At 50.4% G+C, this 16,107-nt stretch overlaps 1 protein-coding gene across 1 annotated transcript in view; it reads left to right on the top strand.

The window, feature by feature from the left end:
• Window positions 1–16,107, top strand: part of OSBP (oxysterol binding protein) — a 153,297-nt gene that overhangs the window by 82,730 nt on the left and 54,460 nt on the right. Inside the window, exons 3-5 of the mRNA XM_063958490.1 lie at window positions 3,309–3,559; window positions 4,064–4,256; window positions 4,843–4,951. Coding sequence (XP_063814560.1) covers window positions 3,309–3,559; window positions 4,064–4,256; window positions 4,843–4,951 — 553 coding nt within the window. The remainder of the gene's footprint in view (window positions 1–3,308; window positions 3,560–4,063; window positions 4,257–4,842; window positions 4,952–16,107) is intronic.

Raw genomic sequence — 16,107 nt, 5'->3', positions numbered from 1 at the left:
AGCCAGGCGGGTGTCAGAATTGGCGGCTTTATCATATAAAAGCCCTTACTTAATATTTCATTCTGAAAGGGCAGAATTGAGGACTCGTCCTCAAATTTTCTACCTAAGGTGGTTTCTGCATTTCACATGAACCAACCTATTGTGGTACCTGCGGCTACTAAGGACTTGGAGGATTCCAAGTTGCTTGACGTGGTCAGGACCCTGAAAATACATGTTTCCAGGACGGCTGGAGTCAGAAAATCTGACTCGCTGTTTATCCTGTATGCACCCAAAAAACTGGGTGCTCCTGCTTCTAAGCAGACGATTGCTCGTTGGATTTGTAGTACAATTCAGCTTGCACATTCTGTGGCAGGCCTGCCACAGCCAAAAATCTTAAAATGCCCACTCCACAAGGAAGGTGGGCTCATCTTGGGCAGCTGCCCGAGGGGTCTCGGCTTTACAACTTTGCCGAGCAGTTACTTGGTCAGGAGCAAATACGTTTGTAAAATTCTACAAAGTTGATATCTTGGCTGAGGAGGACCTGGAGTTCTCTCATTCGGTGCTGCAGAGTCATCCGCACTCTCCCGCCCGTTTGGGAGCTTTGGTATAATCCCCATGGTCCTTACGGAGTTCCCAGCATCCACTAGGACGTCAGAGAAAATAAGAATTTACTTACCGATAATTCTATTTCTCGTAGTCCGTAGTGGATGCTGGGCGCCCATCCCAAGTGCGGATTGTCTGCAATACTGGTACATAATTATTGTTACCAAAAAATTCGGGTTATTGTTGTAGTGAGCCATCTTTTCTAGAGGCTCCTCTATTATCATGCTGTTAACTGGGTTCAGATCACAAGTTGTACAGTGTGATTGGTGTGGCTGGTATGAGTCTTACCCGGGATTCAAAATCCTTCCTTATTGTGTACGCTCGTCCGGGCACAGTATCCTAACTGAGGCTTGGAGGAGGGTCATAGGGGGAGGAGCCAGTGCACACCAGGTGATCCTAAAGCTTTCTTTAGATGTGCCCAGTCTCCTGCGGAGCCGCTATTCCCCATGGTCCTTACGGAGTTCCCAGCATCCACTACGGACTACGAGAAATAGAATTATCGGTAAGTAAATTCTTATTTTTATTTAGGATAATTATTGTGCAGCAAGCAAATTATCCAGTGTCTTATGGCCCCTGGGGAAAGGTGTGACACGGTGACAGAACACGGTGGGGGTGACACAGTGACAGAACACGGGGAGGGGGTGACAGAACACGGTGGGGGTGACAGTGACAGAACACGGGGGGTGTGACATGGTGACAGAACACGGGGAGGTGACACAGTGACAGAACACGGGGAGGTGACATAGTGACAGAACACGGGGGGTGTGACACAGTGACAGAACACGGGGAGGTGACACAGTGACAGAACACGGGGGGTGTGACAGTGACAGAACACGGGGGGGAGGTGACACAGTGACAGAACACGGGGAGGTGACACAGTGACAGAACACGGGGGGGAGGTGACATAGTGACAGAACACGGGGAGGTGACACGGTGACAGAACACGGGGGTGTGTGACATAGTGACAGAACACGGGGGGGTGACACGTTGACAGAACACGGGGGTGACATGGTGACAGAACACAGGGGGTGTGGCACAGTGACAGAACACGGGGAGGTGACAGAACACGGGGGGGAGGTGACATAGTGACAGAACACGGGGAGGTGACACAGTGACAGAAGACGGGAGGGAGGTGACATATTGACAGAACACGGGGAGGTGACACAGTGACAGAACACGGGGGGGTGACATAGTGACAAACATGGGGGTGACATGGTGACAGAACACGGGGGTGTGTGACATAGTGACAGAACACGGGGGGGTGACATGGTGACAGAACACGGGGGGGTGACATAGTGACAGAACATGGGGGTGACATGGTGACAGAACACGGGGGTGTGTGACATAGTGACAGAACACGGGGGGGAGGTGACATATTGACAGAACACGGGGAGGTGACACAGTGACAGAACACGGGGGGGTGACATAGTGACAGAACATGGGGGTGACAGAACACGGGGGTGTGTGACATAGTGACAGAACACGGGGGGGTGACACAGTGACAGAACACGGGGGGGGTGACATAGTGACAGAACATGGGGGTGACATGGTGACAGAACACGGGGGTGTGTGACATGGTGACAGAACACTGGGGGGACATGGTGACAGAACACAGGGGGTGTGGCACAGTGACAGAACACGGGGGGGGGAGGTGACACAGTGACAGAACATGGGGAGGTGACACAGTGACAGAACACGGGGGGGAGGTGACATAGTGACAGAACACAGGGGGTGTGGCACAGTGACAGAACACGGGGGGGAGGTGACACAGTGACAGAACATGGGGAGGTGACACAGTGACAGAACACGGGGGGGAGGTGACATAGTGACAGAACACGGGGAGGTGACACAGTGACAGAACACGGGGGGGGGTGACATAGTGACAGAACATGGGGGTGACATGGTGACAGAACACGGGTGGGGTTGGTACAGCGAGAGCTAAAGATCTCTCCCCCAAACCTAAAAACAGTCTGACGCTACTGTCCACACACACAAATATAAGCACACTATCACACACACACTAACTTACTGATCTGGCTGGCAGTGGCAGGAAGGATGGATCTGTAGCAGTCTGGCTCTTGTCCCGTGTAGCTCCGCCCCCTGAGGTTCCGTGTAGCACCGCCCCCTCATCGGCACGTAGCCCCGCCCCCTTCTCGGCTGAACACAGCCGTTGTCACTGGGGACTCTGGAGGAGGCTGCTACAACGCAGCAGCAGGGGAGAGAGGCGCCGCTGGCAGCTTGGAGGTACTGCAGTGCAGAGCAATGACAAGCAGCTCAGCCGGTCGGGCCGCTTGTCATTGCTCGCTGGTGGGAGGCAGTGGGCCGGGCAGGATCTGTTTGCGGGCCACATCCGGCCCGCGGGCCGTGTTTTGCCCACCCCTAATCTAGAGTGATAGGAAATTGGTATTACAGGTCTGTCAGAACACTGATCTGGAGGCAGGTAGACTTCATACTATGGATAATAGATTACCCCTCATTGCTTGAAGGTGTCACCGCCTTATTAGGGCATTTCTTGCACAGCACAGAGCAATTGACTCTACAGTTGTTAATGTGTTTTAACTATTAACACAACTAGAATATTCAATGCACTTTTCCCTTGTATTATTGAGCTTTATTAAAAGGCATAAAGGTGCCGTAATAAAATAAGATCTTTCCTCCGGCTTATGTAGATATTTTATTTTTGCACTTTTTAATGTCACTCCCATATCTGTGCTTGTCATTCACAGATGACTCTGGCGATGACGATCCCACCTCTCAGACGGACAAGGCCGAGGTTCACAGCACACTGCGCGCGCTCTCAGGAAAGGTTGAAGACTTGGGCACATGCAATGATCTCATTGCAAAACATGGCACTGCCTTGCAACGCTCTCTGAGTGAACTGGAGAGCCTGCGCCTCCCACAAGACAGCTCGGACAAAATCAAGCAGGTCAACGAGAGAGCCACACTCTTCAGGATCACCTCCAACGCCATGATCAATGTGAGCTTGCGGGGTTATATTAAAGGGGTTGTGTACGCCAACTGCAAATTATTTCTAAACCTGGCTTAGGGAGTAGCCAATCGGGATATAGGACTGCCATGTCACAGGCTGTGTTTGAAAAATGACAGGAGCTGATTGGGTGGTAGTTTATCACGTTTTCCTTTATCACTGTTTAAAGCTTAGTACATCTGGCCCATTATGTTTTGTGTTTACAGCATGAGTCACCCTAAAGGCATTACACCTCCAGCACGTGTCCGTTTTATCTGACCGCCTTTAGAGTGCTTAGTAAATATAAGTGAGCAGAGCGTGTTTTGAAATTCTAGAGCACACACAGCACAAATCAGCAGGTAGTAGAACACCTGATATACGATGAAGTCTCCAGCTGAAATAGATAAATTATGCATAAAGATGCCTGAAGTATAGCATACACGTAATGGGGAAGCAAATGAATGCTGTGTCATTTTACCACGTCTAGAATGCTGCCACTATCTTGTCCCTCTGTAGGCCTGTCGAGACTTCATGTCTCTCGCAGAGAGTCACAGTAAGCGCTGGCAGAGAGCTTTGCAGTACGAGAGAGACCAGCGGCTACGTCTTGAGGAAACTCTGGAACAGTTGGCAAAACAGCACAACCACCTGGAACGGGCGTTCCGCGGGGCCACGGTGCTGCCAGCTGAAAGTCATGGGCGGATCACTAAAGGTGAGCTTGGTTTTTGTTTGTTTTTTTAAATGTTTATTTTATATAACAATACTTGAATGACAAAATTGCGCAGCAGTATACACAATGCTGCCTATTGAAAACCAAGGGAATTTTGCCACTTCCTGGTCGTTAGAACATAAACAATATAGCACTAATTCGGTTTCACCAAGAATAAGAAATGGCCAAAACACATACAGTGCATCTGAAAAGTATTCACAGCGCTTCACTTTTTCCACTTTTTATTATGTTACAGCCTTATTCCAAAATGGAATAAATTCTTTTTTTCCCCGCAAAATTCTACACACATTACCCAATAATGACACCAAGATTTTTGCAAATTTATTAAATATAAAAAACTAAGAAATCACATGTACGTAAGTATTCACAGCCTGCATCATCTGCTAAACGGAACCTGATATGTGTTTTGGGCATTTCATTTTTCTGGTGAAACCAAATCAGCGCTATATTGAGATCATTCATATTGTTTGGTTTATTAAATACCTTTTCTGCATAGCCAGCTTCATTCAGGGGATGTTTCCTGGGCAGGTCATTTACTAAAGGTAACATTTACACTGTACTGTCCTAGACCCCTGCGGGACAGCGAAAGGAGACCTCAGCGATGAGGATGATGAGAATGAATTCTTCGATGCTCCTGAAATCATAAGCAGCCCTTCCCAGGATGGCCTGGGGCACAAGTAAGTAGGAGCCTTACCTCAGGGCAGCCTGGGGGTAATGTGTGCCGTACAGCTACTTAAATGCACACAGAGCTGATGAAATATTTTAAAGTGCGTATATAGGGCCGGATTCCGATTTGTTTGTAAATCCGATGTTTTATATTTCTGCTGCGGGGTAAACTGGGCTCCACAAGGAATGACATTGGGGTGTAGAGTAGGATCTTGCTCCGAGGCACCAACAGGCTCAAAGCTTTGACCTTCTTATCAAGATGCATAGTGCCGCCGCCTCCTATATCACCCCGCCTCTGTGCACAGAAGCTCCGTTTTGTAGTTAGTGCCATGCAGTAAGCAGGCACATAACGGGGGCTGCTCTAGCAGCCCTGAGAGAAGCTTTTAAAGAATATTGAAGACTTCAAGGGCTCCAGCAGAGACACTGACTGTGTTAGATGTCAGTCAGACATCTCCTTCTGCAGCTCCATCAATCCCCCCAGCAGCGCTGTGCACTGCCGCGCCCTGGTTGCCGGGTACCTACAGTGGAGGCTCCGGTTTTCTTCCAAGTTAGTCACACACACGACCGCTGTTCTCCCGGATCGCGTGGCCACACTCAGGGAGGAGGTAAGGGGTCCCCTCGACGGGACCCGCTGTAAATCGCGATCCCACGCGGCCCGCCTCCCTGTGGACACTGTGGTAGTACAGGGACCCCACTAGACCACCAGGGCATGGGCACCGGTCGGTTTTCTCTCATAAACCATTTATATAAGCCCACAGTACCCGGTGGTGAAGTCCAGCAGGGGGATAAGGCTTTGACCTGTAGCCCCAGCCCCAGGGCGCCATTTAGAGTAAATGTTCCCGCCCTGGAGCTGCATATCTCTCTCACTCCCTGTCGGTGTTTGGGCGCCATTATAGCAAGCAGAGCTGATCCTGGGACTGTTTTGGCAAATCCTCCTCTGTAAAGCCGCCTGCCTGTCAGCGCTGTACATTTTACAGGACACTTAAGTATTCTACATGTCTGCTGACAGTGTTAGTTAAGAAAAAGTGCATTTAGTCAGGGTTATTTAGTACAAGTACCCTGTGATATACATCCAGTCTTTACTGTGCATTGTTATATCTATTAAGTGTATAGCTATACATAGTACTACTCTGTATTGCTAGTCCAGTGCAGTTTTATTGCATGTCAGAATTTCTGCTTTGTACAAACTGTGACTCTGTGTGTGTGCATATAGCTGCTGTGTGACCTTCATTTCGTGTATCTCACTCAGATTGCTGTCCCTATATTCTATAACCTAAGGGGGCTTAGTGTGTCAGGTTTATCATAATATAGGCAGTTCACAAGATATACTCAGTGTGTATTTCTCTGACGTCCTAGTGGATGCCGGGAACTCCGTAAGGACCATGGGGAATAGACGGGCTCCGCAGGAGACTGGGCACTCTAAAAGAAAGATTAGGTACTATCTGGGGTGCACTGGCTCCTCCCTCTATGCCCCTCCTCCAGACTTCAGTTAGAATCTGTGCCCGGCCAGAGCTGGGTGCTCCTAGTGGGCTCTCCTGAGCTTGCTAGAAAAGAAAGTATTTGTTAGGTTTTTTATTTTCAGTGAGCTTCTGCTGGCAACAGACTCACTGCTACGTGGGACTGAGGGGAGAGAAGCAAACCTACCTGCTTGCAGCTAGCTTGTGCTTCTTAGGCTACTGGACACCATTAGCTCCAGAGGGTTCGAACACAGGGCCCGACCTCGATCGTCCGTTCCCGGAGCCGCGCCGCCGTCCCCCTTGCAGAGCCAGAAGACGGAAGAGAAACGACGAAATCGGCGGCAGAAGACTCCTGTCTTCATTAAGGTAGCGCACAGCACCGCAGCTGTGCGCCATTGCTCCCAGCACACTTACACACTCCGGTCACTGTAGGGTGCAGGGCGCGGGGGGGGGGACGTTGCGCCCTGGGCAGCAGTTATAATACCTTTTGGCAATAAAAATACACATATACAGTCTGGCACTGTATATGTGTAAAAAACCCCGCCATTAAGTTACACAAAACGCGGGACAGAAGCCCGCCGCTGAGGGGGCGGGGCCTTTTTCCTCAGCACACCAGCGCCATTTTCCCTTCACAGCTCCGCTGGAAGCAGCTCCCCAGGCTCTCCCCTGCAGTATCCAGATACAAGAAGAGTAAAAAAGAGAGGGGGGGCACATAAATTTAGGCGCAAATAAGATAATTAAGCAGCTATTGGGTAAATCACTTATTATAGTGTAAATCCCTGTGTTATACAGCGCTGTGGTGTGTGCTGGCATACTCTCTCTCTTTTGTCTCCCCAAAGGACTTTGTGGGGTCCTGTCCTCAGTCTGAGCATTCCCTGTGTGTGTGCGGTGTGTCGGTACGGCTGTGTCGACATGTTTGATGAGGAGGGTTACGTGGAGGCGGAGCAAGGGCAGATATGTGTGGTGTCGCCCCCGTCGGGGCCGACACCTGATTGGATGGATATGTGGAAGGTCTTAACAGACAATGTAAGCTCCTTACATAAAAGGTTTGATGACGCTGCAGCCTTGGGACAGCCGGGGTCTCAGCCCGCGCCTGCCCAGGCGACTCAGAAGCCGTCAGGGCTCATAAACGCCCTCTGGCTCAGATGGTGGACACAGATGTCGACACGGAGTCTGACTCCAGTGTGGATGAGGATGAGACAAATGTACAGTCTAAAAAGGCCATCCGATGCATGATTACTGCAATGAAGGATGTACTACACATTTCTGATGTTAACCCGGTTACTACCAAGAAGGTTTATATGTTTGGGGAGAAAAAGCAGCCAGTGACTTTTCCCCCATCTGATGAATTAAATGAATTGTGTGCAGAAGCGTGGAGTTCCCCTGATAAGAAACTAGTGATTTCTAAGAGGTTACTGATGGCGTACCCTTTCCCGGCAACGGACAGGTTACGTTGGGAAACATCCCCTAGGGTGGACAAGGCGCTCACACGCTTATCTAAAAGGGTGGCCCTACCGTCTCAGGATACGGCCGCCCTAAAGTAGCCTGCGGATAGAAAGCAGGAAGCTATCCTGAAGTCTGTGTATACACACTCTGGTACTCTACTGAGACCTGCTATTGCTTCAGCCTGGATGTGTAGTGCTGCAGCAGCATGGACTGATACTCTGTCAGACAACATTGATTCCCTCGACAGGGATAATATTTTGCTAACCCTAGAACATATAAAAGACGTCGTCTTATATATGCGGGATGCCCAGAGGGACATTTGCCTGCTGGCATCTAGAATTAATGCAATGTCCATTTCTGCCAGGAGAGTATTATGGACTCGGCAGTGGACAGGTGATGCTGATTCTAAAAAACACATGGAGGTTTTGCCTTATAAGGGTGAGGAATTGTTTGGGGACGGTCTCTCGGACCTAGTATCCACAGCGACAGCTGGAAAGTTGACTTTTTTACCTCAGGTTTCCTCACAGCCTAAGAAAGCACCGTATTATCAAATGCAGTCCTTTCGGCCTCAGAAAGGCAAGCGGGTCAGAGGCGCATCCTTTCTGGCCAGAGGCAGGGGTAGAGGAAAGAAGCTGCACCAGGCAGCCAGTTCCCAGGAACAAATATCCTCCCCTGCTTCCACTAAGTCCACCGCATGATGTTGGGGCTCCACAAGCGGAGCCAGGTGCGGTGGGGGCGCGTCTCCGAAACTTCAGCAACCAGTGGGTTCGCTCACAGGTGGATCTCTGGGCTGTACAAATTGTATCTCAGGGATACAAGCTGGAGTTCGAGGCGACTCACCCTCACCGTTACCTCAAATCAGCCTTGCCAGCTTCCCCCAGGGAAAGGGAGGTAGTTCTGGCGGCAATTCACAAGCTGTACCTCCAGCAGGTGATAATCAAGGTCCCCCTCCTTCAACAAGGAAGGGGTTACTATTCCACAATGTTTGTGGCACCGAAACCGGATGGTTCGGTCAGACCCATTCTGAATTTAAAATCCTTGAACACTTATATAAAGAAATTCAAGTTCAAAATGGAATCGCTCAGAGCGGTTATTGCAAGCCTGGAAGAGGGGGATTTTATGGTGTCTCTGGACATCAAGGATGCTTACTTGCATGTCCCCATTTACCCACCTCACCAGGAGTACCTCAGGTTTGTGGTACAAGACTGTCATTACCAGTTCCAGACGTTGCCGTTTGGCCTGTCCACGGCACCGAGGATATTTACCAAGGTAATGGCCGAAATGATGATACTCCTTCGGAAGAAGGGAGTTATAATTATCCCGTACTTGGACGATCTCCTCATAAAGGCGAGGTCCAGAGAGCAGTTGTTGGTCAGCGTAGCACTCTCTCAGGAAGTGTTGTAACAGCACGGCTGGATTCTGAATATCCCAAAGTCGCAGCTGATTCCTATGACGCGTCTGCTTTTCCTGGGCATGATTCTGGACACAGAACAGAAGAAGGTGTTTCTCCCGGTGGAGAAGGCCCAGGAATTGTCATCTCTGGTCAGGGACCTCCTGAAACCAAAACAGGTGTCTGTGCATCACTGCACGCGAGTCCTGGGAAAGATGGTGGCTTCATACGAAGCAATTCCCTTCGGCAGGTTCCATGCAAGGATCTTTCAGTGGAATCTGTTGGACAAGTGGTCCGGATCGCATCTTCAGATGCATCGGCTGATCACCCTGTCCCCGAGGGCCAGGGTGTCTCTGCTGTGGTGGCTGCAGAGTGCTCATCTTCTTGAGGGTCGCAGGTTCGGCATACAGGACTGGGTCCTGGTGACCACGGATACAAGCCTCCGAGGATGGGGGGGCAGTCACTCAGGGAAGATACTTCCAAGGGCAGTGGTCAAGTCTGGAGACTTCACTACACATAAATATACTGGAACTAAGGGACATTTACAACGCCCTGAGTCAAGCAGAGCCCCTGCTTCAAAACCAACCAGTGCTGATTCAGTCAGACAGCATCACGGCGGTCGCCCATGTAAACCGCCAGGGCGGCACAAGAAGCAGGATGGCAATGGCAGAAGCCACAAGGATTCTTCGATGCTAGCACTGTCAGCAGTGTTCATTCCGGGAGTGGACAACTGGGAAGCAGACTTCCTCAGCAGGCACGACCTCCACCCGGGAGAGTGGGGACTTCATCAAGAAGTCTTCACACAGATTACAAATCGTTGGGAGATGCCACAGGTGGACATGATGGCGTCCCGCCTCAACAAAAAGCTAAAAAGATATTGCGCCAGGTCAAGGGACCCTCAGGCGATAGCTGTGGACGCACTTGTGACACCGTGGGTTTACCAGTCGGTTTATGTGTTTCCTCCTCTTCCTCTCATACCCAAGGTTCTGAGGATAGTAAGAAAAAGAGGAGTAAGAACTATACTCATCGTTCTGGATTGGCCAAGAAGAACTTGGTACCCAGAACTGCAAGAAGTGATCTCAGAGGACCTATGGCCTCTGCCTCTCAGACAGGACCTGTTGCAGCAGGGGCCCTGTCTGTTCCAAGACTTACCGCGGCTGCGTTTGACGGCATGGCGGTTGAACGCCGGATCCTAGCGGAAAAGGGCATTCCAGATGAAGTGATTCCTACGCTTATAAAAGCTAGGAAGGATGTGACAGCAAAGCATTATCACCGTATATGGCGGAAATATGTTGCTTGGTGTGAGGCCAGGAAGGCCCCAACAGAGGAATTCCAGCTGGGTCGATTTCTGCACTTCCTACAGTCAGGGGTGACTATGGGCCTAAAATTGGGGTCCATAAAGGTTCATATTTCGGCCCTATTCATTTTCTTTCAAAAAGAACTGGCTTCACTGCCTGAGGTTCAGACGTTTGTTAAGGGAGTGCTGCATATTCAGCCCCCTTTTGTGCCACCAGTGGCACCGTGGGATCTTAACGTTGTGTTGGATTTCCTGAAATCCCACTGGTTTGAGCCACTTAAGACCGTGGAGCTAAAGTATCTCACGTGGAAGGTGGTCATGCTGTTGGCTTTAGCTTCAGCAAGGCGTGTGTCAGAATTGGCGGCTTTGTCATGTAAAAGCCCATATCTGATCTTCCATATGGACAGGGCAGAATTGAGGACTCGTCCCCAATTTCTCCCAAAGGTGGTATCAGCGTTTCATTTGAACCAACCTATTGTGGTGCCTGCGGCTACTCGGGACTTGGAGGACTCCAAGTTACTTGATGTAGTCAGGGCTTTGAAGATCTATGTAGCCAGGACGGCTGGAGTCAGGAAAACTGACTCGCTATTTATCCTGCATGCACCCAACAAGCTGGGTGGTCCTGCTTCAAAGCAAACTATTGCTCGCTGGATCTGTAGCACGATTCAGCTGGCACATTCTGCGGCTGGACTGCCGCATCCTAAATCAGTGAAAGCCCATTCCACAAGGAAGGTGGGCTCTTCTTGGGCGGCTGCCCGAGGGGTCTCGGCTTTACAGCTTTGCCGAGCTGCTACTTGGTCGGGTTCAAACACATTTGCTAAGTTCTACAAGTTTGTTACCCTGGCTGAGGAGGACCTTGAGTTTGCTCATTCGGTGCTGCAGAGTCATCCGCACTCTCCCGCCCGTTTGGGAGCTTTGGTATAATCCCCATGGTCCTTACGGAGTCACCAGCATCCACTAGGACGTCAGAGAAAAATAAGAATTTACTCACCGGTAATTCTATTTCTCGAAGTCCGTAGTGGATGCTGGGTACTCCGTAAGGACCATGGGGAATAGCGGGCTCCGCAGGAGACTGGGCACTTTAAAAGAAAGATTAGGTACTATCTGGTGTGCGCTGGCTCCTCCCTCTATGCCCCTCCTCCAGACCTCAGTTAGGGAAACTGTGCCCGGAAGAGCTGACATTACTAGGAAAGGATTTGGAATCCAGGGTAAGACTCATACCAGCCACACCAATCACACCATACAACTTGTGATAACTATACCCAGTTAACAGTATGAAAACAATAATGAGCCTCATTAACAGATGGCTCATAACAAAACCCTTTAGTTACGCAATAACTATATACATGTATTGCAGAGAGTCCGCACTTGGGACGGGCTCCCAGCATCCACTACGGACTACGAGAAATAGAATTACCGGTGAGTAAATTCTTATTTTCTCTGACGTCCTAGTGGATGCTGGGTACTCCGTAAGGACCATGGGGATTATACCAAAGCTCCCAAACGGGCGGGAGAGTGCGGATGACTCTGCAGCACCGAATGAGCAAACTCAAGGTCCTCCTCAGCCAGGGTATCAAACTTGTAGAATTTTTCAAATGTGTTTGAACCCGACCAAGTAGCAGCTCGGCAAAGTTGTAAAGCCGAGACCCCTCGGGCAGCCGCCCAAGAAGAGCCCACCTTCCTCGTGGAATGGGCTTTTACAGATTTAGGATGCGGCAGTCCAGCCGCAGAATGTGCAAGTTGAATCGTGCTACAGATCCAGCGAGCAATAGTCTGCTTTGAAGCAGGAGCACCCAGCTTGTTGGGTGCATACAGGATAAACAGCGAGTCAGTTTTCCTGACTCTAGCCGTCCTGGAAACATAGATTTTCAGGGCCCTGACTACGTCCAGCAACTTGGAATCCTCCAAGTTCCGAGTAGCCGCAGTCACCACAATAGGTTGGTTCAAATGAAACGCTGATACCACCTTAGGAAGAAATTGGGGACGAGTCCTCAATTCCGCCCTATCCATATGGAAAATCAGATAAGGGCTTTTACATGACAAAGCCGCCAATTCTGACACACGCCTGGCCGAAGCCAAGGCCAACAGCATGACCACTTTCCACGTGAGATATTTTAGCTCCACGGTTTTAAGTGGCTCAAACCAATGCGACTTTAGGAAATCCAACACCACGTTGAGATCCCAAGGTGCCACTGGAGGCACAAAAGGGGGCTGAATATACAGCACTCCTTTAACAAATGTCTCACACCAATCAACATATTTCCGCCATATGCGGTGATAATGTTTTGCGGTCACATCCTTCCTAGCTTTAATCAGCGTAGGAATGACTTCCTCCGGAATGCCCTTTTCCGTTAGGATCCGGTGTTCAACCGCCATGCCGTCAAACGCAGCTGCGGTAAGTCTTGGAAAAGACAGGGCCCCTGCTGCAGCAGGTCCTGTCTGAGCGGCAGAGGCCATGGGTCCTCTGAGATCATTTCTTGAAGTTCTGGGTACCAAGCTGCTCTTGGCCAATCCGGAACAATGAGTATAGTTCTTACTCCTCTCCTTATTATTATCCTCAGTACCTTGAGTATGAGAGGAAGAGGAGGGAACACATAAACCGACTGGTACACCCACGGTGTCACTAGAGCGTCCACAGCGATCGCCTGAGGGTCCCTTGACCTGGCGCAATATCTTTTTAGCTTTTTGTTGAGGCGGGACGCCATCATGTCCACCTGTGGCCGTTCCCAACGACTTACAATCAGTGTGAAGACTTCTGGATGAAGTTCCCACTCTCCCGGGTGGAGGTCGTGCCTGTTGAGGAAGTCTGCTTCCCAGTTGTCCACTCCCGGAATGAACACTGCTGACAGTGCTATCACGTGATTCTCCGCCCATCGAAGAATCCCTGTGGCTTCTGCCATTGCCACCCTGCTTCTTGTGCCGCCCCTGGCGGTTTACATGGGCGACCGCTGTGATGTTGTCTGACTGAATCAGAACCGGTTAGTTTTGAAGCAGGGGTTCTGCTTGACTCAGGGCGTTGTAAATGGCCCTTAGTTCCAGAATATTTATGTGTAGGGAAGTTTCCTGACTCGACCGTTGTCCTTGGAAGTTTCTTCCCTGGGTGACTGCCCCCCAACCTCGGAGGCTTGCATCCGTGGTCACCAGGACCCAGTCCTGTATGCCGAATCTGCGGCCTTCGAGCAGATGAGCACTCTGCAGCCATCACAGCAGAGACACCCTGGCCCTCGGGGACAGGGTGATTAACCGATGCATCTGGAGATGCGATCCGGACCACTTGTCCAACAGATCCCATTGGAAGATCCTTGCATGGAACCTGCCGAAGGGAAATGCTTCGTAAGAAGCTACCATCTTTCCCAGGACTCGTGTGCAGTGATGCACCGACACCTGCCTTGGTTTCAGGAGGTCCCTGACCAGGGATGATAATTCCTGGGCCTTCTCCTCCGGGAGAAGATCTTCTTCTGTTCTGTGTCCAGAATCATGCCCAAGAACAGCAGACGCGTCGCAGGAATCAGCTGCGACTTTGGGATATTTAGAATCCAGCCGTGCTGTTGCAGCACTTCCTGAGATAGTGCTACGCTGACTAGCAACTGCTCTTTGGACCTCGCCTTTATAAGGAGATCATCCAAGTACGGAATAATCATGACTCCCTTCTTTCGGAGGAGCATCATCATTTCGGCCATTACCTTGGTAAATACCTGCGGTGCCGTGGACAGACCAAACGGCAACGTCTGGAATTGGTAATGACAGTCCTGTACCACAAACCTGAGGTACTCCTGGTGGGGTGGATAAATGGGGACATGCAGGTAAGCATCCTTGATGTCCAATGACACCATAAAATCCCCCTCTTCCAGGCTTGCAATAACCGCCCTGAGCGATTCCATCTTGAACTTGAACTTTTTTATATAAATGTTCAAGGATTTCAAATTTAGAATGGGTCTCCCCGAACCGTCTGGTTTCGGTACCACAAACATTGTGGAATAGTAACCCCGTCCCTGTTGAAGGAGGGGTACCTTGATTATCACCTGCTGAAGATACAGCTTGTGAATTGCCGCCAGTACTCCCTTACTCTGAGGGCAGCAGGCAAGGCTGATTTGAGGTAACGGCGAGGGGGAGTCGCCTCGAACTCCAGCTTGTATCCCTGTGATACTACTTGCAGAACCCAAGGATCCACCTGTGAGCGAGCCCACTGGTCGCTGAAGTTCCGGAGACGCGCCCCCACCGCACCTGGCTCCGCCTGTGGAGCCCCAGCGTCATGCGGTGGACTTAGAGGAAGCGGGGGAAGATTTTTGATCCTGGGAACTGGCTGTCTGGTGCAGCTTTTTCCCTCTTCCCTTGCCTCTGGGCAGAAAGGAAGCGCCTTTGACCCGCTTGCTTTTCTGAGGCCGAAAGGACTGTACCTGATAATACGGTGCTTTCTTAGGCTGTGAGGGAACCTGAGGTAAAAATTTCGACTTCCCAGCTGTTGCTGTGGATACGAGGTCCGAGAGACCATCCCCAAACAATTCCTCACCCTTATAAGGCAGAACCTCCATGTGCCTTTTAGAATCAGCATCACCTGTCCACTGCCGGGTCCATAATACCCTCCTGGCAGAAATGGACATTGCATTAATTCTGGATGCCAGCCGGCAAATATCCCTCCGTGCATCTCTCATATATAAGACGACGTCTTTAATATGCTCTATGGTTAGCAAAATTGTATCCCTGTCGAGGGTATCAATATTATCTGACAGGGTATCAGACCACGCTGCAGCAGCACTACACCTCCATGCTGAGGCAATTGCAGGTCTCAGTATAGTACCTGAGTGTGTATATACAGACTTCAGGATTGCCTACTGCTTTCTATCAGCAGGCTCCTTCAAGGCGGCCGTATCCTGAGACGGCAGTGCCACCTTTTTTGACAAACGTGTGAGCGCCTTATCCACCCTAGGGGATATCTCCCAACGTGACCTATCCTCTGGCGGGAAAGGGTACGCCTTCAGTAACTTTTTAGAAATGACCAGTTTCTTATCGGGGGAAGCCCACGCTTCTTCACACACTTCATTCAACTCATCTGATGGGGGAAAAAACACTTTTTCTCCCCAAATATAATACCCTTTTTAGTGGTACTTGGGTTAATGTCAGAAATGTGTAACACATTTTTCATTGTCATAATCGTGCAACGGATGCCCCTAGTGGATTGTGTATATGTCTCATCCTCGTCGACACTGGAGTCAGACTCCGTGTCGACATCTGTGTCTGCCATCTGAGGTAGCGGGCGTTTTTGAGCCCCTGATGGCCTTTGAGACGCCTGGGCAGGCTTTGGCTGAGAAGCCGGCTGTCCTACGGCTGTTACGTCATCCAGCCTTTTATGTAAGGAGTTGACACTGTCGGTTAATACCTTCCACATATCCACCCACTCTGGTGTCGGCCCCGCAGGGGGTGACATCACATTTATCGGCACCTGCTCCGCCTCCACATAAGCCTCCTCATCAAACATGTCGACACAGCCGTACCGACACACCGCACACACACAGGGAATGCTCTGACTGAGGACAGGACCCCACAGAAGTCCTTTGGGGAGACAGAGAGAGAGTATGC

Source organism: Pseudophryne corroboree, chromosome 3 (genome assembly GCF_028390025.1).
Source record: "Pseudophryne corroboree isolate aPseCor3 chromosome 3, aPseCor3.hap2, whole genome shotgun sequence".
NCBI classification, from domain to species: domain Eukaryota; kingdom Metazoa; phylum Chordata; class Amphibia; order Anura; family Myobatrachidae; genus Pseudophryne; species Pseudophryne corroboree.
Note: the sequence above shows the minus strand (reverse complement) of the source record. Positions and strands in the feature narration are given on the sequence as shown.